Consider the following 26,828-nt stretch of genomic DNA (forward strand, 5'->3'; position numbering starts at 1 on the left):
ATTCCCCCAAGAATCCTCAAAGAGCTGGTTGATGTCATCACAAAACCTCTCTGTATGATTTTTGAGCAGTCTTGAGAATACAGAGAGGTCCCAGTTGACTGGAATCTGGTGGATGTTGCTGGATTCTGCACCTGGGATGGTGTCCCAGTTTAAATGAGACAAGGGTCTTTTGCTGAGGATGAGTTAGGAGAAAAGACCCAAACTTCTCTTTCTAAGCAATTATAAATCCAAAATTAAGAGGCTCTGATTGAAGGAAAACAAAAGAGCCCTTTATTAAAAGAAACATGGGAAAATAAACAAGTAAAACAACCAAGCAATACTCCTATACCCACCAGTAATCCCCTTCAAAAACAAACCAATAAACCAGCAAAAGGAAGAGTAAACAGTTCAATTTTTTGCGCTCCTTGGTGCAATTCCAACCACAGTCAATAGGAGGTGCTGTTGGGTCACTAGAGATGCAAAACTTGTAATGTCCTGTACCATTCACCAGGTGGCGCTGTTGGATCACTGGAGGTGCAGAACTTGTAATGTCCAGTAAAAAACAACAACAAAACAACAACAAAAACACCCCTTGGTTCCCCTTCCCTTCCCACACTGGGACAGGAGAGAGGGAGTGGTGGTGTGGGGAGGAGGGGGAAGAGAGAGGAAGGAAAAAAAAAAAACCAGCAAACAGAAAGTTCTCTCAGTGGAAGAAAAACTCACAATCTTCAGCTAGTTAGAATTTGCTTTAAGCAGGGCCTGCAGCCGGCAACAGCTGAACAGAGAGCAGCAGCAAACTCCCCTCCAACAGGGGAGAAAAAAGAACCAGGCAGCGTCTACAGCTCACAGCAGGTCCCAAGCCCACCAGCATACCAGCCTCTCCTCCCAACCTCCGTGCCAGCCACACCCCCAGCCCACCAAAATTCCTCCTCCCCTGTTGCCCCAGAGACGAGAGAAAAAAGTAGACTTTAGATCCTTCATCTGCCTGTTTCCTAGGAGACTGATCTCTCGGCCATTAGTGGACCAGCCAATTCTTTTGTTCACCTGATAGCTACCTGATGGCCTATACACAGGGCACACACGGTGGGGGAAGGGAAAGAAAAATTCCTTGCTAAAATCAGAACTATGACAGATGGGGCAACCCTGGCTGTACATACAGACTGGGGAATGAGAGGATGGAAAGCAGTGCCATGGAAAGGGACCTGAGGGTCAGTGGCAAGTTGAATATGAGTCAGCAGTGCCCTGGCAGCCAAGAGGGCCAACCCCGTCTTCGTTGGCATCAGGCACAGCATCGCCAGCTGGTCAAGGGACGTGACTGTCCTGCTCTGCTCCACACTGGTGAAGCCTCATCTTGAATACTGTGGCAGTTTTGGGCACCACAATATAAGAAAGATATTAAGTTATTAGAGAGTGTCCCAAGGAGGGCAACGAAGATGTGAAGGGCCTTGAGGGAAGCCGTATGAGGAGTGGCTGAGGTCACTTGGTCTGTTCATGCTGGAGAAAAGGAGACTGAGGGGAGACCTCACTGCAGTTACAACTTCCTTGTGAGGGGAAGAGGAGGGGCAGGTGCTGATCTCTTCTCTGTGGTGACCAGTGACAGAACCCGAAGGAATGGCCTGAAGTTGTGTCAGGAGAGGTTTAGGTTGGATATTAGAGACAGGTTCTTCACCACGAGGGTGGTTGGGCACTGGAACAGGCTCCTCAGGGAAGTGGTCATAGCACCAAGACTGACAGAGTTCAAGTAGCATTTGAACAATGCTCTCGAGCACATGGTGTGACTCTTGGCAGGTCGGGAGTTAGACTCGATGATCCTTGTGGATCCCTTCCAACTTGGTATATTCTGTGATTCTGTGATCTATGCTGTAGCTTCCACATAAATTTACCACAATTACCTGAGGTAGGTCTTCAGCTTTACTGACAACAGAAAAATACACGAAATACATAAAAGTAAGCCACAAATAGTTCACCTTTTTTTTCTGAAGATTTATTCAAATAATACAAATCACGTGACAACTTAAAATAACTGCATTGCTATCCCAGTTTTGCATTTAGTATTTCCTGTGAGAAAAAAATCTTAAATTTAAGAGAATGAAAACAGTATACCATAAAGTTGTAACAAAAAGTAAAAATGGTGTAGCATAAAGAATGTTCAAGTCTGGATGGTTTTCTCTGAAGATTTGCTGTTCATTGGAGGCAAAGAAGTGTCTGTCCGTCTTTTTGAGTAAGAAGTGTTTCCCTTCCCACTTGAAGATCCAATTTAGTACATGTTGTAATAAATCTCTCTTCCAAAAGTACTTGAATGTGCTAAAAATTAGAAAAGAAATATGGAAATGTTTTGGCAATAGGAACTGTAAATTGTAAGTTTCTCCCTTCATCGAACAAAAAAAGTCTTCCCTATTCTTTCCAGTTTAACCCGAGGTATTTTATAGATGCCAAGCCTTATTTTACATCAATAAACCCAACAAGAGGAGGCACACGCTGGGGTTCCTCGTAGGTAGGCAAAGGTCTAACAAGAGGCCACATCCACTTCTAATATGTCATTCACACTTTGTGTTTCTGCTATGAGCCCTTCTATTCACTTTCAAAACAAATAGTTTCAGCCTGTCTCTGTCCTAATGGGAACTGCTTTTTCATGCTGAAATGCTGTCTTGCTTAAAATCAGCAGAAGTTTTGACACTGAATTCAATTAGGGTCATGTTTTTGCTCTCGTTTTTTGACCATTTTAGTTAATGATTTCACTTGATCTCTGTATCCTGGCTTATATAGACCACTCAGATGAACACTTACTGTTCCTATGTGTCAAGTAGTTAACTATGTCATTTTTTTTCTCCCATTTTAACAAATCAAAGTGTTGGATTTGCTCTCTGCTAACAGAGCTAGAATAGCATACCCTCAGTCTCCTTGTGTCCTGATTTGCAGTATATTTTATGTTACGAAGGTGTGGAATTGGATTAAAAGCTACAGCACAGTGCTCTGCAGATAAACCCACTGCAGGTGTGAAGTTTAATAGGATTTTAATTTGGTAACAAGGGAACAAAGAGCAGAAACCTAGAATGGGATTTTCTAGATTAAAAAAATGCTATTCGTGCTGAGAGAAAGCAACTGCAAGCTCTGTGATAAGGAATAAAGATCGGGCCAATGCTCTCTGAGTTGCACTTTTATAGATTACTGCTCGCTCAGAACATCCCCGTTACTGCCACTAGTTTCATCAATTCTTAGTTCATACTATGTGTGTTTGGCTATATAGCATTCATCTGCCACACTTCCCTCTAAGCCAGTGTGTACAAATCTTCTATTGTCTCACTCCCTGCCCTCTCCATTTTTTCATATAAAACCAGTGTTTTCCTTGGGAGATGTCACCAACTTGGAATGTATTCTTTCTTCAAGACTATTAACAATTATTTTCATGCTTAAAACTATATTTAAAAATAAGAATCAGAAATGTGTTGCACTGTTAAAAATAAATGGAAAAATACAGTTTCTCTGCTGAGGGGTGTAATTTATATTCAGCATGAACTAGGAAAGGAAAACCAAAAACAGATGGGGAAGGAAGAGAAAGAATTAAGGTGACAACTAAAAGATCATGAAGTGAGCTGCTAATCCACAGTCACATATTGGTGCTGCTGATAACAGGGTAAGGTTGGGAGATTCTTTTCCGATTTCTGTTACCAGTCCTCCCTCTCATTTTTCCAGGATTTTGTAGCAAAACTGAGTGGTTAGCACTAATTTCAATGAGGTGAGAGTGGAGGTGCAATGACCAGACTGCTTTTTTCCCCCAGCATAACAGACTGTAGAGGAGGCATAGAAATGCCCTGTGAGACAAGATTAAAATGCTATGGAGATTGGTGTTGTGGGCAGTGGATGGAGTAGAGGATGGGAACTGACTGGTGGGTCACAGAGAGCTGCTGAAGCTGTATGAGGTGAAGCAAATATTATGAAATAATCCATGATACACAGAGCAGTATGTTAGGCAGCAGAAATGCAGTCCAGGAAACAGCAGTGTGGCTGGTGGATGCCACTAAGGCTACCAAGGCTTCAGATATCCAACAGAATGGGCTGTGGCCAAAGGGGGATTACTTAGGAGCAGAGTTGCTTGGGAGATGGTTGCCTGGGAGCACGATGATGATGGTGATCAAAAGTTACAGAACAAAATTTCTCACACAGTAGGAATCTACTCAGAGGACCTACAGAGATGGCCACACAAAGTGGTGGGTGATGGAGATGCTTGTGGCAGCTGTGTTTTTTATCAACCTATGGAATTAGTATTGACACACAAAAAGAAGGAATCTGCAATGGTTGAGGTGGGAGCTACCACTTGTCTGAAGAACACAAGTGGGCAGAAATGCTCCTTCACTCTATCACAGATCCTGAAGCTCTTTGGAGCTGCAGCTTCAAGTTTTTCAGCTCCCTCAAAAAGTTGAATCACAACATCAACAGGCTCTTACTAGAATCTCTTTTTATCCCACCATTATCAGCATCTGGCACGTGGACTGGTAGAATCCATCATCTTTTGTCTTCTTTCATCTCTAAACTTTATCTACACTCAATCCTTCACTGTGTCCTTTCCTCATTCATAACTTCTCTCAAGTTGTCCTACTCCTCATTTCACATTTTATACTCTTCCTCTCTTACTCTGACACCCCTTATCCTTCACTCTAATCAGCCTTGCTCTGTTCTTGCAATCAGGTACAAAACATGCAAAACTGATAGACATATTTATAGGCACATCACTTACACAGACCAAACCTGGATCAAACCCTTGTCTGTGTCTGGATCAAACACCTGCAAAAAGCATTGAAATGGGCATAGGAAGACATACAAAAGCCCATATGGGCAGCACAGTGAAGAGCATAGGAAGCAGGGCAGATACTGAATGAGATTTCTAGTGATTTATTTCCTAATTTCTGATCATCGGTGATTTAGAGCTCTCCTGCTAATAGCTGGCACCCAGCTCAGTTTGTTTTTTGACTATAAGGTGGTATGGCAGGATGGGTCATTATTTTACATTTGAAAAATAACAAAATCTATCAAATATGCCCATCACATGTATATATCATTCTCAGTTTGTCCCCTTCATACGTGCTTTCTCCCCTCCAATTTTCCTTGCTGAGCTACTCTTAGCATATCCTATGTTTAAGAAATTAGGGTCCCCTAAGGGTCGTTATAACTAATAAAGATGTTTTTAAAACAGTCAATTTCCACTCCTGGTCCTAGTATATGGAAACTGAATACCTCTTGGGAGGGTCATCCCAAAAATGTAATTTTCTTTGTGAGTCTTGGTGCCATTAATATTTGTCCTTCACAATTTTCTGGAAAACACAGTGTTCTCTGAGATTTAAGACAATGTCTTTAATTTAATTTAACTTCCATGTTACTGCATGGAAGAGCAATCTGAAAACAGCTGAATGTCTAATTCATCACTTGCATTAAGCACAGAGACTTGATCCATGTTCCTGTATGTCCTTATATTTTAGCCTTGTATCCTAGAAGTCTATCTTGTTTTCTACCTGTATGCCTTACTTTATCCTAGTAATTTTGGAGCAGTGGACTGACTGCAAGGAAGTCTGGTGGAGAGAAAGGTCTCAAGGATTTAATTTTTCTGCATCTTTTGATAGATGCAGAAAAATCTATTAAAATAATCTATTAATTATCTTTTAACAGATAACTGGAGAGAAAAGAATGTGCTCTCACTGTTTCCAACAGTGAGAAAAGACCACACTGTGCCCTCTCTCTTCTGATCCGTAAATACACGCAGCTTGTTTTGCCAGCTAGCCCACAACCTGCTCCCAGCCCACCTGAACAGTACTGCTCTTCCTTAGCCAACACCTGGGGAATCTGATGGAGCACCAGAGGTCTGTTGGAAACCTAGGGAAAGATCAGGGAACTGTGGTGCTGAAGAGGTGGGTGGTGTGGAGATTACAATCCCTTGATAGGATCATGGCATAGGTGTGAGATGAGAAGGATGCTCTATGGCTCCAGGTTTTCAGGGACATTGGACATAGCTCCATGAAAATCTGGTTTTCATTAGTTCTACTTTACATGCATAAAACCCTTCAACCAAACACAGCCCTTCCAATCCCTCCTAATTTACCCAATTTATAACTGGGGTTTTGTCATAGTTTTCTTTTAAGTTAATGTTAATTTCACCTTCCTGGCAGTGGCTGTGTTCACCAAACAGCTCAGAACTCTGGAAAATAGTGCTTAATCCAAAGTTATTCTGGTTCTGCATCATGAGAGCTGTCTGTGAAGCATTGGCTTGAGGCTGATCCTCTGCAAAACAGGCTGAGAGATGGCTGGGCTCATAAACACACAGAACAGGGACGTCATTTTGCTTTGCAACTAAGGAATTTCCATCTTCTTTCTCCTCCTCTATGTAGGTCTGGAAAACGTGAGCCGCAAAATCGACGAGTAGCAAATTCAACAAAAGCCAGGATCCTAGTTTTAAAGAAAAACAAAGAGAATTATGACAACCTTTTAATGTGCTTATCTTTATAATGTGTTCTTTTTTGAAGAGTTTTGTTATAGCAATGGGCTAGATAAAGTAGCAGATCAGCACTCATTGAACAGGACTTACAAAATTACATACTTCCAGATATCACAGCAAAATAGGCACCAAGGGTAGATTTTAAACATAAGCAAAAGCTTTTTCCCTTACTTAACTTAGCAAGGAAAGTGTACTTGTGTTCATTCACTTTCCTGGTCAAGTTTTTCCCCCACATTCACTTCTACTACAAGGCTTATCAATAACCACATATCATTCCCATTCTCCCCTCAGACAGATAAATCACTCCACCTCTTCCCAAGCAAATCCTCCTCCTTACAAGACATCTGTATGTCTTGTATTTATGACATTAAATGGCCTACCTTGCAGCCTGAGCCATAACTGCTAAAAGCCAAGAGAGACTCACTGAGGCCACTGACATTTGAATCACACCTTGATTGGAAGCCCTTACAGTAAAAAGTAGATCTTCTTCCATGCCATAAATCTGCGTAGGAATTTATGAAGTAATTTAATTCTGTATATAAAGTAATTTAACCTCTGCATCCCACAAACAAGTTTACATGGACATCAACAAGGAGGTACCACAATTTACATGAACAACTAAGGTTTATAGAGCTTTATAAATGAAAAGTACTGTCTCTTTTGACGTTAAATGGGTCTGAGAAGCTTCTGCTTCTGCTCTTCACCCTTTTGGAGGTCTTTAAACTATAACAAAGTAGATGCTTGTTTATCTATGGAAAGGGATTTTTATAGCTGGAGTTGAAAGTATACAGACCTGACACTAGTAGTCCAAGAGTGTTTCTGTCAGTCTTTCAGGTATTTTCAACATATTCAGTGAGTAAGCATGAAACCAAAGCTACCACTCCAGTTGTCCCTTGGGATAATACAGAGGGATGGGATAATGCACAGTCTACAAGAGGGACTAGGTTGAAGCAGCTTGCTTGGAAAAGAAGAATGCACAGGTCACTGTCCAGACCTCGTGACTTGGAATGCCTTGGAAGGTAGACCAGAGGTGTGTGAGCTGACATGAAACTCTGTGAGGGAAGGATGTAGAGGCACAATTGCTGGAGAGGAGGTGGAGCAGAAGGAGCTGTAGATGTCCCAGTAGCCCTGACTGTGGCTGCACACTTGCTCCGTGCTGCCTTTCAGCAGGGATAACTGCACAGTTCCCCCAACTGCACTTAGGCAGCACCCATGTGGAGGCTGGGCTGGAAAAGGGTAAAAGTCAATTCTAAATTCTGAGGTGTAAGTATGCCAGTATATTATGAGTGCTGGATGTGGCAAACTTCAAGGCAAGAGATTGAGTCAGAAGTAAGTTTGGTTTTGGTTACTACTATGTGGTTTATTTTGGGTGTGAGATATACTGCATTTGGCCAGATACACTGGCACACACACGCTTCCCTAAGTAATTGTTTCCTCAGTGTGGATGCTACATAGTTTGACTTGCAAGATGCCCACCATTCCTGCAAGAAATGCTGAGTTTTAAGAAATTTCTGAAAAGCAATAACCCTGAGAACTTTTACACCAGATGGCTTGTTAACAGAACTGCTTCAGCCTGTCTGCTCAAACTCAATATCCTAATGGAATAGAAACATGTGAAAGAAGGGACATCATTAGATCAAATAACCCAATATCTTAAAGAACTGGGGTTATTAAGAAAGAAGACAATAATGACCAAATTATTGGAGTATCACAGCAAAAGACTAAAAACCATTTTTAACTCTCTCATATATGAGAATAAATTAAATCTTAGTGTTATTGAAGTATAGTAGGAAGACTGTCGTAAGTGAGGTGAAAATATAAATTGTAACTAGTTAAGGAAGGCTCTGCACTGGAGTACATGCACTTCATCTGTTGCATCCCATCCTTTAATAACTGCAGAACAAGCAGACAATTCATTAAACTCTTCTTGTGGTGGAAAGAGGGAAGAGGATGTCATCATCATGGGGGATTTCAATAAACATGATGCTTCCAGTGCAGCTCTTGGAATTCATTCCGAATTTCCTCATTGCTAAGAATATTGCATGTAATATTGGAGAGTTTTGTGCAGAACTCCTCCAGAGATAAAGAAATTACTGATTATTTTATTATTACTGAAATGCAGGAGCTGATGGATGAGGGGCCCTACTGTGCTATGTTCCCTGCAGACACAGAACAAAACTCTGATCCTGCTTAAGACTGTTTACATAAGGCAAAAGGTAGCAGCTTGATGCAGAAGAAGGATATGTTAATAGATGCACAAACACAGGCATTATTTGGATAAGAATACTGAAGAACACAAAAGGCAACAACCTTAACATACTCCTTTGTTATGTCTTTGCAGGAAACACATGAAAGTATGGTTTTGGAGGAGCATTTCAAAGAAGATAATGAGGTTTCCTTTGGCTATTTATGTGAAGCCCCATCCAACAGAAGAGTTAAAAATATGAAGGTGCTGCTTTGAAAATCTAAGTAGCGGTTCATACAGTTTGGGATTAAATGCTTCTCATAGGAGATGGTGCATTTCTGCATAATGAATAATAGAGAGGAACCTCTGAAAGGTGTTACAAGTGACAAGAAAGGCAGTTAGGGTAGAGACTGAACTGATTTTAAGACATGGTTGTACCACTTCAAATCACTTCAAGTGAACATGACTGCACAGTTCCTTCACTTCTCCTGCCTTGCACTGGTGTGTGATGGATTTGGTGTTTGACAGCTCAGAGCCCTAAAAAAAAGAAAAAACTAACCCAGCTAAAGGAATTACTATTTTCAGTCAGTTTAACACCTTCAACCGGTGTGCTGCTGGCTAGGCAAGCATTTAGGTCAGTGTAAGGCATAAGGAAAAAGAACATATAGCTGTTGTCAGATGAACTGCCTTTCTGGCAAGTAGTTATCACAGTGACCTTCTCTGGTAGAGCAGCTTTCTGTAATATATAGAAAGAACCTGAAGGACTTGGAGCTATCACTTGAGAGACCTGGAATGTTTATGGTTTGGGATATTAGTGACCCCAGCTCTCCATCACACCCTGCTGCTGTGATGTGCAGCTCTGGTATGGAGGGAGAGCAGAGACTCTCACCTAGGCTGCTGCTCCCCATTTCCCCACAGACAAACTATGACTTCTGCCAAAAGAGGGAGTCCTGCCCTTCCTGCCATCTCCATCTGCATGCCCCTACTCTCCTCCCTTCTGCTCATCCTAGAGTTTTGCTCAGACAAGTGGTCTAGTCAAAAACTAATAATTTAATTTCCCTGACCACATCATCAGGAGAATGGTGATTGAAGGAAGGGAGAAGAAAGAAGGAATGACTTTATTAAATGTAGCATGAATTTATGTCAGTTCAAATCATGGAGTCATAGAAACACAAAGTAGGTTGGGTTGGAAGGGATCTTAAAGACCGTCTGGTGCAAACTCCCCTGCCAGGCACCTTTCACTGGATCAGGTTGCTCAAACCCCCAACCAGCCTGGCCTTGAACTTCCAGGGATGGAGTATCCACATCTTCTCTGGGCAATCTGTTGCAGTGCCTCCCCACCCTAACAGTAAAGAATTTCTTTCAAATATCTAATTTAATACTACTCTCAGTTTAAAGTTATTCCCTATTGTCCTGTCACTACCTGGACTTATGGAAAGGCCCTCTCCAGCTTTTTTCACCCTCCCTTTAAGTACTTTTAGATCCATTGGTATCTGTCATCTCAGGTCAGAAAGGGATATATCAAATGAGATTCACGAAGATCCTACTTACCAAAACTGTCTGTCCTGTTGATGGTCAGAATCTTGCCTACAGTGCTCAGTAGGAGGTTCCATTTCAACATAAAATCTGATGCCTGCTTTTTAAATGCCTCTTTACTCCTGCTTGGCTGCAGATAAAGAAAATAATTGGTTTACGATAAAGTTGATTAAAAGAATTCCTTATTGTGTGGCAGACTATTTCCCTGGAAAATAGTTTCAAGTTTTTCAATACAAAGGTGGAAAAAGCAACAAGCATTTTTTTTTCTGTTAAAATCCTAAAATAGCTGAGGTTGAAAGAGATCTTTGGATATTACCTAATCTGATCTCTTGTCCAAAGCATGGCCAGCTTAGTTCAGGACTTGTCCAACTGAATTCTAAATTTCTCTTGGATAAAGATTCCACAGCCTTTCCAGGCAATCTCTTCCTATGCTTAATTACTCTCATAGTAATTTTTTTTCCTTTCTATTTCCTTATGCCTTATAACTGTGAAACCCCAGGAAAAGTCCTGCTCTTTCTTCTCTATACCATCCCATGAGGTACCTGAGGGTTCTATGAGATGAATGCACCACAGAACTGCAAAGTATCTTTCTTAATTTAAAAAAGAAATAAAAAATGGTCAAATAAGTACAGTTTATTTTGCTTCTTCAGAAAGGGAAAAAAGATACTCTAAGTACCACCCAGACCCAAGTTAACTGGTCTGGCAACCAACCCAATGCAGCATACCAGCTACTACTAATTCTGAATCAGGGAAGGAAGAGGAATGGTAGAATGGGTAATCTATCAAAAGGTACATGGGTAATCTATCAAAAGGTACATATGTGAGGATGGTCATACTTGAATCTTTCACGAGAGCTAGAGACTTTGTACTAGAAGTTGTCACTCTCCTACTACCTGCTAAAAGCCAACAGTTTAATGAATCAATAATTTCAGGGATCAGGAAGTACTCTTTTCATTTTTAATCACAGATAACTTCTGAATTTTGGTTTATTAGCAACTGTGATAATATGTGTCTATGAAATGAGAGCAGATACTGAAACCGCTTGAATGGATATAAGAGCAGAAATATGCTTGTAGTTGTTTGCACAGATGGAGTTTTTGTATGCCAATTAATTCTCCCTTTTCCACAGCATGCATAAATTGTAAGTATGCAAATCTGCAGTCTGGTCAGGTTGCTGGTGTGCAATGTAGCTCCCGCAGACTAGTGACAGTTAGCATGTACCAGGATAAATTATGTGATCACTCTTTCTTTACTGAAATTATTAATTTTATACCTTAATAACAAAAGTCTGAAGATCTGAAGAGAAACTGCTCAGGAGATCCCGAATATCTGTAGAAGATGTCAGTGAAGAAATTAAGTTTTTCAAACCTGTGAAATACAGAAGAGAGATGATTGCTTGAAGTGATTGGGTTGCCTTTTGGTTTGCTTCTGCAATTTTTAGCTTTCTTCTTTTATCTTTATGTTAAAATATATTAAGACATCTGTTTCTAGTGTTTTGATTAATATACTATTTCTTTAGTGAGGAGTAGTACTCTACTTTGAAAGCAGTCAGAATTCACCTTCATGTCCATTTCCACTATAACTCCACTGACCTAGTCATCATGGCAAAAGTGACAAGAAAAAGCATTTCTAATGAAAAAGCTGGAATTTGATTATAGGTAATACTAACGTACATATCTGAGATTTTATAGGGTTGAGAAAAAAAATAATCTAGGTTCATCTGTTGAAGGGAGAAAGTATTTTTAAAACAATAACATTAAATGCAGAATATTCTGTAGGCCAACAGAAATACAGATAATGTTGCCACATATCAGTGCAGCTGCTCCCCCAAATGATTGGAACCTACCGCCCAATGCCTAAAGGGAAACTGCATCTCTCTGAATGTATACCCTTCTAACTGAGACATCTTCCTTCAAGAAATCATATATAGAGAGTCTGTGAAACCTTGCTTATTATAAATAACAGTTTGGAAAAGCAATGAAAACAGAGAATGCAATAAATCCACCTTGGAAGGAGTAAGATCATTGATAACATAATAGAAAAATGTAATAAGAGTGTTCTGTGCAGTGGTTTTGATTTTAACATACATACAAATATTATTGAAATGGTTCTCCTGATGGTTCTGTGAAGAAGGCAAATTATTATTCCTACTGAAAGCAGTCACAGAAAGTCTGTGGCATATCCCTTGTCAGTGCACAAATCAGTGATGGAGCAGGAACAAAGAGCTGATGTTTCCCCCGTCAGTTCTGTACATGGCCTAGTCCAACTTGCCCATCTCTTGCTAACATTTTAAATGGCAGACCATTAATCTAAAAATTAACTTGCCATTATGTTTCTCTTCCTTTTCATTAAGCTGGCAAATGCATTACGTCACATCTGCATAGAAACTGAGTATTTTATTGTTTACAGCACAACGTTGATCCCACAGGCCACAATACAGCAAAAGGACATGAAAGTTGAAAGGCTTTGTCCAATTCAGCATATAGTATTTCAAAACCTAGCCATAAGAAATTTATGTGCTTTGATTAATAACAGAGAAAAATGTGATGTGAGATGATTGAAAACGTCTTTTCTGTCAAAGGAAAGAAAAAATTAATATGCCTGCTTGGCAATCTTCTTCTAGAAGATATATAATTCAGTAACACAAATCCTACTCCTGCTGCCACAAAAAGCTTTCAGAGAGAGAGTGGACAGCCTTTAATTCTTAACCTTTAGAGTTAGGAGGATAATACTACATGATCCATTCTCAATTTTATTGGCTCTTTTCCAGCCCTTTGGGTTACAGCAAGACTGTAATTCCCATTAGGACAGATGCCATGAATGAGCAAGAGGAAACACTGGAGCTTTAACAATGGAGAGACAAAATATAGCAAAAAAAATTACATTTGAATTGTATGTTTTTCTGCCGCCTCTTTGGATTCCGAAACTTGTCTCGAAAGAGGTTTTTAGTCACATCCAGAGATTGCTCATTGAAGACAGCATGCAAGCCTGACCGCAGAACAGTGACTGTGCTGTTGTTGTTCAAGAGTGCTCTTACTGTCTGTAGAGAATAAAAAAAAACAGTTAATGCCTTTCATTCTCTCAAGCCCTTAAGTCAGCCAAGTAAGGAAACTGAAAAAGGGAAGCTTCCCTTAGTCAATACTAGACTTCATATGAGCAGTCTCCAAATTGGGTGTCAAGGGGTATGGGATCAAAGGAGATAAGAAGTCTTCAAGAGACTTTTGTTCTTTCCAATGCACTTTGTGTTGTCTGTGATGAAGCAGACAAGGCTAACATGCTTGAATTATCTGGGCAATTTGTTTTGCCTAGAGTTTCTGTAATTACATCAAAAACCAGTATTTTGTCTAAAGCATGTAATGGTGTATGAGGGACAGTTTTCCCTCGATGTTACCTGTCCTTAATACGTTTCGAATAAATGCAAAGGTAAATTCAATTCAATTCTCCAGTTGTCCAAACCTTTGAGGGAGTAAAAATCACATTAGAAATACGGTTATTAGCTAAAATAATATCAGTTGGGATTTTATCCCATTTATCTGCTTACGAGTCATTTGTGAAATAATTTGTCTTCATATTTGTCCCAAAAAGTATTACTCAGATAGATATTGCAAATGATTTTCAGACTAACATTTGATCCTCATCTCTTCACTTTTTTTTTTTTTGATTAATTGCTAATATCACACAGTATTCCTTAAAATTCTTGATGAAATGATGAAAACAGTCAAGGAAAGCAAATCCAAATCCATGAAATTTTGTTAACCCATACATTTGGTCTCTCACTTCCATACTGAAATTAGTAAGATCCTAAAGCCTTTGTTAGATTTTGGACTTTTATATGAATAATCCTTGTCCATTTGGGCCTTCCAGAGGAAAAAAAAAAGTTTTGTAAAATTCAGGAAAACTTCAGGATTGATAAACATTTTAACAAATCCCATTTACCAGGTGCTTACCATGACCCCACAAGCAGCAGGGAATGCAGTTTGTTTGCAAATACAATTCCCAATCTTGTCATTCTGCTAACTCTTTGAAATACCAAAAACATTCTGATTCTCACTCAGTAATCCCCTTCATCTAAGTTAAGGACAAAGGCATTTTTTTTATTTGGCTTGGAGTTTTCAGTGTCAGAAGAAGACCCTGCAACAAGAACACGTGAGGCGGGGAACTACCAGGGCAGCTTCTTCAGTACCCTGCTAGCACCTGACTCCATGCTGACTGAGAGCCAGCTCTCACAACACTTAAAAACAGCTTAGCAGAGGCAGGATTCAGCTCCAGGAAATGACAAGCATCCTATTCACATTCCTTTTTCAAAGGGAATTTGCACCTTTTTATGCTCTAATTACTTCTGCATGTCCAGGTAGTAGCAGCTGTCAGCCTGCTTTATCTACACATGATGGGAAATTTGCTTTTTTTCTTTTGAATGCTGACCCTGACAAAATTGTTCATATTTTCTCACCAGATGGCTAAATTATTGCAAAGTACTCTACAAGGGATGATGTGGTTACACTGTTCAGAGGCTACAACTGCACTGTGCCTCTGTAGTACTTCTCATCAGGAGCACTCTCACCTGCTTTGACCATAAGTCTCTAGCTGAAATCCCAGGTGCATTTTAGACAGAGAAAGCAGAAAAGGGTAATTAGAAATATCAAATTACTCCTATGTGAGAAGAGGAGATAAAGTTCAGGTTTGGACAGAGTTAACTGAGGAAGGATGTGATGGAGATTTGCAGAGAGAATTGCATGAAGAAGAGTAGAATTTTTTAAAATAATAGAATAAAGTACTTTTTCTCACAAGAAATAATCAAACCCTGGAACTCACTACCCCAAGATGTTGTGATGTCAAAAATCAAGCTATTAAATATCATGGTGTGGATATTAGATCTCAGAACTCAGATTGCTGGAAGCCAGGAGAATACAGTGGAGGAGGAGGGAGGTATCGCTTGATCTACTCACACCCACTTTACACGAGCATCTGAGGAGGGTTACAGTGTGAAACAGGATAGAGTCCACACAAGCCTAGGATAGGGTCTGACTGACTAAACTACTCAGCGGTCTTTCTAAGGGACGTCCACTTCTCCATGAACCACCGGCATATTTTTCACAAACTGAAAACTCTAAACACCTGTGCTGTTCATCTCACCATCTTGTGGCATGTCTTGGACAGGGGGATGCAATTTGCAGGAGGATATTAACTGGTATTTCTTTCCTACCCCATTTCACTGGACCCCAGTACCCATGGCTTTGGCAAGATCTATAACAGAAGTTGTAATCAAGGCTATGTGACTGCTGAAGGACTATGGAGATGCTCATTTACAAGACTTACACAGTCTTACTTATTGAAATTACTGGTTTTAAATTGATGATGGGACTAATAATCAAGTACAGTGGAACTCCTTTGCTTTTCCCTTGTATTTTGAAGAGGCTCTAGAGAAGGTACAAACATCATTTACTTGTGAGAGCTATAAGCATAGATTTGACCCTGATTCTTGGTTCTGCTGTGCTCACTTAGTGCTGATTAAACAGTGTAAAAGGGATGCAGAGTAGCCAGAAACTGCTGCTAGAGAATTTCCCCCACCTAGCTGCAGTTCTCTTGCCCTACATCTTGAGGGTGTAAATCTAATTTTGACTCTGCAGCTTTTCTGCACATTAGGAATAGGAAGGGAAGACTCAAAAAGCTACAACCAGCCCTTTAACATCACAAGAAGGATGATATGAATTCTGAGCATGCAAATCAAATGCTGGAATAATTGACACTTGTGATCTTGCTGGATCATGTTCTTCAATGCATAAGAAGCCCTGTTTAGAAGCACAAAAAGCTAAGCTTTCCGGGTATTAGTATCTCCAAGGGCTACTGCAGTAAATGGAAACCTTGAGTGCTTAGCACTTCACAAAAGTCAATTTGTTGCCTGTGTTAGCACACCTATGCATGTTTGTGCATCATTAATTTTTTTTAAAGTAAGTGGGGTGTGTGTTTTGTATTCTGCTGGTGATGATGCCTTCCTTCCTTCCTTCCTTTCCCCCTCCCTCCCTCCCTCCTCCCTCCCTCCCTCCCTCCCTCCCTCGGTTACCCCCTTTGCCCTCTCCCCACCTCCCTTCTCTCCCTCTCCTTCCCTCCTTCCCTCTGTTTATTGTGGGGAGACAACACAGTGATTCAAGTCAGATGGCACGTTGGGAAAATCTTGTCCTTGTTGTTTGAGGGAGAGAATATACCACTGTTCTCTTTTGCTTTCTTCCCTGTTTCTGAACTATCTCGTCTGCCATGGCCTGGACCATATCAAAACCCAAGGGTTTGGAAGGATCCAAAGACAACAGTGGAAGAAATATTACAGAAAGGGTACAGGCCTGTATAGTAATGCAGCACTGAATGAAACTATTTACTTTGCAATGTTCAAAAGTTTAAAAATGCAGCTTCTGGAGGCACTTCTGTAGCTGAGAAGAATGATACTGCAGAGCAAAAAGCAGGCAAAAATATTAATTGTTAGAGATGTTCTTGTCTCTTTCTTCACAAGGAAAAAGCCAGTCTGAGTGACTGGACCCTGAGGAGGAAAGGGCAGAGGGGGCTACCCTGTGTCTGTCTTGTTAACACTGTCAAAGCGGAGGATGGAGAAGATTTTTCCAGCTGAACCCTGGGATCTTGAGCCCTTAGACACTTCATGGCCTACTCCCTGACCACGCAGCTTCTCCACAGCAAGTGTATTAGTGATCTCCCTTGCGCAGGCTGCTGCAGCATTTGTCAGAGAGAGTGGTCAGGACGTTGCCTAAAACCAACTTTAGAATAACTCCAGCATGTGCTGTCTGACTGGCTTTGGCATGGATGAGTGAAGATACTGGAAACTGTCACTGGACCCTTCCAGCTACTGTGTTCCCCTCTCCATGGGGGACCACTGGCCACATCTCAGAGGCTTTTGCAGAATCCAGAGGGAGGAAAACGTCCTGTCAGCATACTTAACAATGTGGGAATAGATGAGTAGGAGGGTGAGCATGATTTAGACCACGGTCAGTATAATGTTAAGAACACCCATGCTGCCGCTGCTATTGTCTTACAATGGAGCATCTGAAAATTAGTCCAAACTGCTTGTGTGAATGAGATGCCCAGCTTTTTTGCTTCACGGGTTCTGCAACGTACCTTGGCCATGTTACAAAGGTCTGTCTGTCTCCTGAGTCTTTTTACAAACTCTTTAACTTCTGTTAAAGAAGAAGAGGCAGATGTTTCACATCATTAATATTTTACATTCTAAAATACATTAATGAAGACAGATCTTTTAAGTTACAAAATAGATCCCTAGTGGAGCTTTGGAGGGTAACAGAGAGCATAGTGGGGGCACTGAGCCAGCATTATAGGCTGGTCTGGGGACCCTTGCAGTCAAAGCTTGCAAGGAGAAACTGCCCAGGTCACCACTCTTCCTTCACTGTGAGTCTATTAACCCATGATGTACAGGAAAGATACTTTCAACTTTTTTTTACATTTAATAATTCCTAATTAAGACTAATGCTCTTTTACCTGTATGGTTTCAGGTGAATGAAAGCAATTGTAAATCTAAACCTCCTGAATTTTTTTAAGACAGTTTACATTTCCACCTTTATGCATCTATAATTCTGCAGCACTGTGAATAGGAGTTGATTTTTTTAGTTCTACTTTTGTCCTGTTTATGTGTTATATAATTATGAAAAGGTCCAAAAATACACTTCTTAAGAATAAAATATAAAATAACTGATTTTCAGTTGCAGGAAAATCAAGTATAAAGCAACTTCTGTAGACAGACAATGATTTTCAGTGAAAATTTCTGTTTCTATGATGTTTGTACAAAGAAGAAAGATCAGGATGTATATACAAAGGGTCACGGGTGATTATTGACATATATGTCCATGCACACACATGTTAAAAATATATTACTAAGATTGCTCTGTCAAGCATTCAAATGTAAGAAATGCCAGAATTAAGTTTCTCTGCAAGTCTTTCTTAGGCATATGAATCCTAATACAATCTTTTGTCCACACAGGAGCTGTGCTTTACCACTGTGGAGTTGGTCTTCACTCAAGGAGCAACTAAGCAAAATGATGTTTTAGTCAGAATCTTCGTCATATATGCAATTACATACATGTGTGTATGTCCATATTTACAAATGCAAACATATACACCCAGGTTTATAGAGTACAGACTTTTTCCAATCATCCTCAATTCCTCTAATGGAAATCATAGTTTCCCTGTAGGAGTATGACTTTTTTTCTCCCGTTTATATTGGACTGTGCTGCAACCATTAAATAATTTATCAGCATAAAACCAATTGCAAGGTGAAATGACAGAATAACGTCTAAATTTCATAGGGCAGGTTCCATATTATTAGATCATCTACACAGCCGAAGCAATCATGGCAAGAGACAGATCTTTCTAAAGGTTTAAGTACACTTCAATTTATCATGAATTGGGAATAATTTTGGCTTAAATTCGTTCTCACAAATTATTTGAGACTATTTCTTTTTAACTGTATCCCAACTACCTCTAGTTGTCTCTACTATCAAAGCTACATCAGCTAAAAAAGTTTTTAAAATAATTTGTCTTGTAATACAATCTGTTCTGCAGTTTAATGAGAAGTTATTTTTGAAAATTTCTCTCTTACTCAAACCTACCATTAGATTTGGATGTTTGGAGCATTAATGGAAATCCTCCCAAAGGATTAAGCATCCAACATTTAACATTTTCACTGAACAGTCTGATTGAGTCAATGTGTTGTGCAGGCACCTCCTCCAGGAAATCAGGAAGTAGGATATTCTCCAGTTCCTAGAATACAAATTCATGGTGCTGCAACTCATGGTGTACTATAGATGTTTACAGCATCACCAAATAAAATTGTATTGATAGTTTAAATGTAAAGAAGCCCATTTTTTTCTTCCAATTAAGCAAAAGCTAAGCTACCTTTATTAGCAGAAGGAGAAAGATCTGAAGACTAAATGTTGTTTCCTGAATTAATTACTAGACACTACTTAATGACCTGCTGCAAGTAAGAAGCAAATTATTTTTATCAGAAAACTGCATACTTCTATGTGGAACGTCACTGAGAAATGCAGTAGTGTTCTCAAAGGAAAAGTAACTCTCATAATCTGGAAAACAGTTTATCAGTTGAAATTTCAGTCACATAACCTCATGCCAGAACCACAGACCCACATTTATAACAGCATGTTCCACTGATACTGAGAACGTTCAAATTAATATATAGGAGGAAAATGGAAGCTATCTCAAATTCCACTGTCTCCTTTCAAAACACATACTATTCTCTCTCAGAAGAAGCCAAAGAACAGAGATGAGATAAGAACGAAAATCCCATTTGTACAGCACACAAGAAACGGCTGACCTTTCTCCTTATAAAAAATTACTAAAAAGACCCAAACATGTAGTAGCATAATTCCAACAAGCAAATGTGTCTACAATACCTTGAATAGATACCTATCATAGCTTTTTAACAGCTGGCACACATCTGGCAAGCACATCAGTTCTATTCTTTCAGGCTGCAGAGACCTCCAGAATGACATGATACAGTCTTCTACCTGTCACACAAAGCCATTTATGAATCGTCACTGATTTTGCACTTGTGAAATGTGAAATGTAATTCAATAAAACAACACACAAGCATAGAAGCAGAGGAATGACTGTGGAGATGAGCTGTTTACCTGGGCCCATTCTGGTTGGGCTCCAGTGTAAGTGGAAGTGTCCTGAGGAGGTGGCAACAAGCTGAACCTCACAAGGCAGTGTAGGAAAGAGGGGAGAAACAAAGAATTGTGCCATGGACATGAGGATATAATGAAAGATATGTGTCCATGGCCATATGTTATGTGCTGGGCTCAGACTTTTTGATGTGCCAGGAGGGCTCAGTATATGCTTACAAACTCAGATTCTTGGAGCATGTTCTGTTAATTTAGAATTTCAAAATAACTTGACTGAATGCTCCTTTAGTCCACAAGTGATCATCTACCATAGATCAAACCATGAAGTAAATACACTACACAGACACCATTTTTTCCTTACAGTTTTTTGCTATTGTCAGAATAAAGGCTATTAAAGAAGAGGCATACCTTGTCAAACTTGTTCTCTCTCACCATTTGTAAAATAACTTGACAATAGTTGTAGTAGTCATTGGCAAGCAGTGCAATCTGTGACCAAAAAGAGAGTATAAAATGATGTCACAGTGAAAGAGCTAATTTGCTTTATGATCAGATACTTTGAACGTACCATTTCGTAGGGGTCTGTCTCACTTTGCACTCGCTCTCCAAGGAAGAACTGGTTGAATTCAGGAAAAAGATATTGAAATGTCTCTTTCTCAGCCTTTAGATAAATGACAGATGGGTAATACTCCAAGTTCTTACTCTTGATGCATCAGAATTTGTTTTGAACAATAAAAAGAAAAAAGATTGCAATTATTTTGTCAGTTCAGTTGGATTTATTGAGTATTTTCTTGAAATTGTAGAGCATGATTTTTTAATAAGATGTATTTCTTCAGATAAACACTTTTTTTTTCTTCTTTTTATCTTTTTTTTTAAGAAAATTGGGGTGGATGAAAGAAACAAGCAGGGCTGCCTACCTAAACATTTAAATCCTAAACTGTACATGAATTTCTTTTTAAAACCGGTGAATATTTAATGCAATACATATCTTCCACATATATTTTGTATAGCACTCATGTCATACTTGTAACCTTCTGACTAAGGCTGCAGATAGCTGGCTGTGCTGTCAGGGTGACAGCAGACTTCTCATTGGCCCTCATTACATCCACTTCAGAGCACTCTTTACTATACTCGAGTGCTCTGTAAAAGTAAGACAGACATCCAGTCTCTCATTTTTTCCTTTCTTCAGTCCACATAAGTTTATTGCTCATGCTCTGCTGGCTGACATGACAGCTCACTGAGGGGAGAACTGCCGCAGGTTAGCTGTGCATCCACCCTTTTCAGTAAGCAGGGGTTGTGCTCTTTTTTCTTAATCATTCCCTAGTTTAAATACTTATCATGCCAATAAACTCTGAGCATGTTGAAAAGACACTGTCTCACCAGCATGAGGGCCTGGTACCACGGGCCACAGGCAAGGAAGGCTGTGCCCCACTAACTCCCCTAATATTCAAAACCTGGGCTGTCAGCTGCAATTTCCACTCTCAGTACAGACAAAATTATTTGAGCTGACGTTAAGACAACAAAAATATTTAGCTAATGGGTGAAATAGGAGTGGGGGAAGTAAACACATAGTGAGATTACACAGACTATTTGATTATTTTGAAGAAGATGGGCTAACTGTATTTCAGCAGAACATATTAGATAGCAATTCTAACTAAACACACAGATTGACATTTTGTTATGTCTAATGTATCTGAAACTCACTGTTCCTTTTTTTTGTCTATTCTTCTTGTAATCAGCTGCATTTTCAGAACTCCAGGAATTACTACTGTGATAAAATATACAACAGAAAAAACAAACTTTTAAAAGCTCACCAATTTATTCTGTATTTAGTAAGAAAATGAGCTCAAACTAGATAGAGTACACTAGGTTGGAGCATTGTGTTTGGGAAAACAAACCCTGCTTTCTTTCCTGTCATTCAGTGGTCCCATGATTTTCTAACAAATCTGAAGACCAATTGCTTAATTTTAAGATAAAACTGAAACAGTAATTATAAAGACAACAAGCTATTGGCCATTTAGCAGTGCAATGACTTTGAACTTCTTGCACCAGAACCACGGCTTTCTATTTGTAATTACAGTTAGTGTGGGATGGTAGTAATTACTATAAACATGAACATAACAAAAGCATAATAATCCTTATGCTTAGATTTCACAATTATGACATTTTCTGCATTGTACATCAGTTTAAATAGCATTTTGTTTCTGACTTTCACCCATCTACTGTGCAAGCTGGCCATGATGTTCCACACAGAATTTACTTGGACCCGCACAGGCTTGACAGTGGTTTTTAGCTGGAAAGCCAGGGATGAAGGCACAACAGGCTGCTTTATTGCTGTACTATCTCTATGATCTCCTACCTGTCTCCCTGCCTGTTTCGCTGAGGCTAAGGCTAGTGGAGGGAGAGACAATGTTGCTAGTAAAAGGGGAGTGCTGTGAGAGTTGGATGCCTCCAGTCAAGCCTCCATCTGCTGCTGACACCTGCTCACTGTCTGTGAAAGCATTTCAAAGTACAGGGTCCTTTTGGACTCTGCTGTTTTGAAGGGTGACAGGCAGGGGCTTTGTAGAAAATGTGCTTCCACTGGTGATTGCCAGCACTCAGGCTACCAAATCAGAACTTGGCTGCTGGGTTTCACCTCTGTGATGTATTATAAACCAGGGTACCACCATACGTCCTGAAGGGGCTGAGGACAAAATGTAACAGCTTGAATTGCTTTCTGAAAATTGGTGCCTAAAACTACAGCTGCTGAAAATGCTTCCTCTCACTTCTCTACTCCTCACAGGACTGACCCTTGCCACCTTTCCCTCTGCCACTACTCTGTGCCATAAAGGCTGTGCTCCAAAGAAACAACCAAACTGGCTGCCCAAGACAGGGCACAACATTCATGCTGGGCATGTTTGGTAGTGCTGGTGATTCTTTCTCCCAGACATTTTAGAGGACAAAGGGAAACACATGTAAGTAGAGACATTTTATAATGCTTCTTTCAAATGGGTCCTTCCTGCAGATTTCTAAAGCCTCTGAAACACAATTAATGAATATTTTCCAGCTCCTGCTCTCCCTGAGAAGGCGGCCAGCTGTATTTTTTGCTGCTGCTACCATGGCAACGCGTATCAGCACTGCTCGCCTCCAGTGGGTTGGCTCCCACGGCAGGCTGGCTCCCGCTCCCCCCACACAGGGACATCGTGGGGTGAGAAGGGGTGCTGTGTGGGTTCTCCTATGCCCTGGCAGCGGGGAGCTCAGCGGAAGTTAAATGGAATATCTATGGAATGATAACATCTATGTGTCCCCACTGTTAGCAAAGGGGATTGGGATTCACCTGGTGCCTGCAGAGGTGCTCGGCTGCACGTCAGAGATGCTCACTTCTCCTGGCGAGCAGTGCCTGGGTAAAGACAAAACACACAAAAGAGGAGGTGGGTGGGAGAAGGGGAAAATGGGTGACAACAAAATCACAAGGAGATTCACCGTCTTTCTTGCAGAGTTTGGATGATGCTGTGGGGTAGGAACTAGAGCTAAAATGGGAAATACAAGAGTGGGGATGACAAAAATATTAACAGAGGCAAATGGGAAGGACAAAAGAAAATGGAAAGGAGGAAGGGTGGTGAATGTGCATGCTATTGACTGTCAAATTACACTGAGATTAGAAAAGATGATTTACTAAATTCATATCAGATTTTTTTTATGAAAAAATCATGGGTTTGCTTCACGACATGGTGAGGAGCCTAAACCTTTCCTATTACTAGAATCATCAAGCAACTCTTACAAAACCAAAATTCAATTACTTTTTTTTTTTAAATACTGCTGTAGTCTGAGCCACAGGAAGTACCATCTTAGAGAGTGCTTGTCCTCAAAGCTCCCATTCCTAGAGGGAATGTATTCCTATTATAATGAAAATCAGCAATTAACATATTCCCTTAATGTCTGTAATGCATTTGGAATCCTCTTGGATTACAATTGTGCTTATTTGCACTATTTTCATAACATCATCATCAGACCTGTGGTACACATATCCACAAAGAATCAAAGATTTATAAACGAACCAGCTCACAGGTGGTTCTTATCACTACTTGTGTGAACATGTTCCAACCCTGACACATTCAAGGTCCCACTGACTATCAAAATGCAAATGCCTTCTTTGTATTCAGAGGCACACCATCTTACTGCCATTTCTATGACACCAACAAGCATAGCTCCCAAGCTGCCCGATCTTCAGAGGTCTAGTTCCTCACTACCAGCACCATGTCAATTGCTGACTATTTCAACGTGGTCAAGAAATATCCTTTTCAGTAATTACAAAGAATCGTTCATAGTTTTGAAACAATCATTTTCTTCACCAACCCACAGGATGGATGGATGCCTCGGTCTCTCAACTGGGCCCTGGGATCCACCTTCCCCTCTGGTAGGTGCAGCAGAAAAAGCATCTGCATGTTGGATTTATTTATGCATGGGAGGGCGCAGTAGTTATTTAGGACACATTCACTACTGAAACAGATATCTCCTGTCTCTTCCAGAAAGAAGTGGCAACAAGCCAGAGAAGTATATCCCATTACAGGAGTCCAGTCCACAGACCAGCATTTGAACTACACTGAAAGGGTATATTAAAAATCTTTTTCACTCTAATTTGGAAATTTCCACATCAACACACTCTCAAAAACTGAGATTTTATGTGTCAAATACCTGGGGCATGGGTATACATATGATTACCTATGTGAGAACAAAATTTCTTGCAGGTAGAAAAGTCTAAAAGTTTTAATTATTCTTTTTCTAAAATTCAATTTTATAGTTAAAAAAACAATTGAGAATTTGCCATTACTGATTTTACCAGCTTTGTGGGATCATAAAAAATTAACTGTGATTTCGAAAAGTGCTGAACCCTAGTGATAGGATAGTAAAGATGAGGTATTTCCTTGATATGTTCCTACTTAAATACAAAGAATGTACAGAACTCTATACAAATGAAAACTAACTGATTTATTTGGTTGAAGCTGATGTTTATTTTTTATGTGACCTAATTATTTCTTTCAGAGTTGTGCTACTCGTGCTTCTCTAGCTGTGTCTTGTGCTTTTTTACTGCTTTCTCTCTGTTTTTTCCTGCTGTTCTCTATCAGACACTAAGAAGTAATTAAGACACCTGGCTGCCCAGGTTTTGTGGGGCTGTATGTTGGCTTGGGACAGGGACATGTGGCTGCATTTAGAGTGGAAGCTGTTCTGATTTCAGCTGTCTGGCTTCAATGAACAGCTTAGTGTCTTCTTATATCTATCTTAAATGAAGGAAGTATCAGACAAGATAATTTTGCATTTAAAGGACTTTTCTATTGCAACTAGAAAGATGCCCTTTGTCCAAGTACAATCTTTATTTTTTGATTTCTTTTTTAATATGAAAAATTATAGAATCATAGAATGGTTTGGAAGTGACCTTCAAAGATTATCCATTTCAACCCCCCTGCCATGGGCAGGGCACCCTTCCCTAGACCATGCTGCTCAAAGCCTCATCCAACCTGGCCACTTCTAGGGATGGGCATCCAAAATTTCTGTGGGCAACCTGTACTAGTACCACACCATCTTCTCAGTAAAGAACTTCTTCCTAATACCCAATCTAAACCTACCTTCTTTCAACTTGAAGCCATTCCCCCTTCTTCTATCACCGCATGACCTGTATAAAGTCCCTCTCCAGTATTCTTGTAGGCCCCCTTTAGGTACTAAAAGGTCTCCCCAGAGCTTTCTCTTCTCCAGGCTAAAGAACCCCAACTCTCTTAGCCTTTCTACAATAGGACAGCTGTTTATGTCAAGAAACAATATCAAGATCAGTAGATAGCTAGTTGATTTCAGCCCTTTCTTTGGAATACATCCCCTTTTCCTTGGTTTGACCAAATTAAATATAGTTTTTTAGGAGCAGGTATCTGGGCAGGCACCTCTGCTGCTGGAGAAGGAGCAGGAGGTCTGCAGCTGGTGCAATCAGCTCCCCTGTGGTTAAACATGGGCTGCAGCATGTTCCCCAGCCCACTGGAGAAGATGGCTCATTTCCATGAGGAGGGCCAAGGACAGAAGCCATGCTGGCATATGTGGTGCCTCTGTCTCCCAGTTGTGGCTAAAGTCCTTCTTTCTGCATCTGGCCCAAACTTAGCCAACACTGGTTCTTTGGTTCCTCCTACTTTTTGTAATTTTTCCTCGTATTTCTATGCTGAGAGGAAAAAAGAGAAACAATTCAAATTGTTCTGTTCTCTCTCATCTCTGCTGTGACCAGAACCACCAGCTCTCCAGCTATACCCATCAAGATAGCTGTTTTCAAGTGATGCTGCAGGAAAACTTTCTTTTCCTGAAGAAGAAAGACCAGCATAGACTTAGTCAGAGACCTGTAATGTTTCTTTAACGGCAGGCAAGACCCTTCCTAATTGTGGATATCAATTCTTATATCAGATCTTAGGCTGGTTCTGGTCATACTGGGTGCAGAGGATGTGAAGACTATCACTTCAGTAAAGGGTATCATGAGAAACCAGCCTCAAATTTCCTATGAATAATTTGTTTGGTCTCACAACAACTGACTGCCACTTGATTATCTGCAGAACCTGATCCTCTGCACTGTCCCATCATTTACTGTTGTCCCTCTATGGACTTCTGCAACATTTCTCTGCTATAAAACCTGTAGATAAAGGCAAGAAACCTAGGGGTATAATTTTTTCCATGCTCTTGCAGAGCGTGCACTCAGTTAATTAAATATTATATAATATATCACAGATACTAAGAGTTTAATCATCACCAGATATCTGGGTGCTTAATACACTGACTTGTATTGCCCTAACATTCATGCTATGGAATAATGCTATATCTCCATATTAAAGAATAGAAACCAAAGTATGGAATTTACCCTTATACACACCAAAGTAGTGTACAATAATATAAGAGAGCGAGGATACAAGACTGATCTTCAAATTCCAAGGCATAGGTTGCACTTAATTTTCTTCTCCTGTGCATTAAAAAGAAGTGTAAAACTGTTACA

The 26,828-nt window shown here is 40.1% G+C and overlaps 1 protein-coding gene across 1 annotated transcript in view; it reads right to left on the bottom strand.

Moving 5' to 3' along the window:
* Window positions 1-2,020: 2,020 nt before the first annotated feature.
* Window positions 2,021-26,828, bottom strand: part of RFX8 (regulatory factor X8) — a 33,040-nt gene continuing 8,232 nt past the window's right edge. Inside the window, exons 5-16 of the mRNA XM_050332500.1 lie at window positions 23,151-23,213; window positions 21,539-21,602; window positions 20,403-20,537; window positions 20,246-20,323; window positions 19,607-19,720; window positions 18,806-18,956; window positions 17,304-17,362; window positions 13,068-13,224; window positions 11,458-11,552; window positions 10,200-10,314; window positions 6,127-6,414; window positions 2,021-2,283 (exon numbers count right to left, since the gene is read on the bottom strand). Coding sequence (XP_050188457.1) covers window positions 2,237-2,283; window positions 6,127-6,414; window positions 10,200-10,314; window positions 11,458-11,552; window positions 13,068-13,224; window positions 17,304-17,362; window positions 18,806-18,956; window positions 19,607-19,720; window positions 20,246-20,323; window positions 20,403-20,537; window positions 21,539-21,602; window positions 23,151-23,213 — 1,366 coding nt within the window. The 3' untranslated portion in view covers window positions 2,021-2,236. The remainder of the gene's footprint in view (window positions 2,284-6,126; window positions 6,415-10,199; window positions 10,315-11,457; window positions 11,553-13,067; window positions 13,225-17,303; window positions 17,363-18,805; window positions 18,957-19,606; window positions 19,721-20,245; window positions 20,324-20,402; window positions 20,538-21,538; window positions 21,603-23,150; window positions 23,214-26,828) is intronic.

The sequence above is a fragment of the Myiozetetes cayanensis genome, unplaced genomic scaffold (genome assembly GCF_022539395.1).
Source record: "Myiozetetes cayanensis isolate MyiCay16 unplaced genomic scaffold, myiCay2020 scf5-8, whole genome shotgun sequence".
NCBI classification, from domain to species: Eukaryota; Metazoa; Chordata; class Aves; order Passeriformes; family Tyrannidae; genus Myiozetetes; species Myiozetetes cayanensis.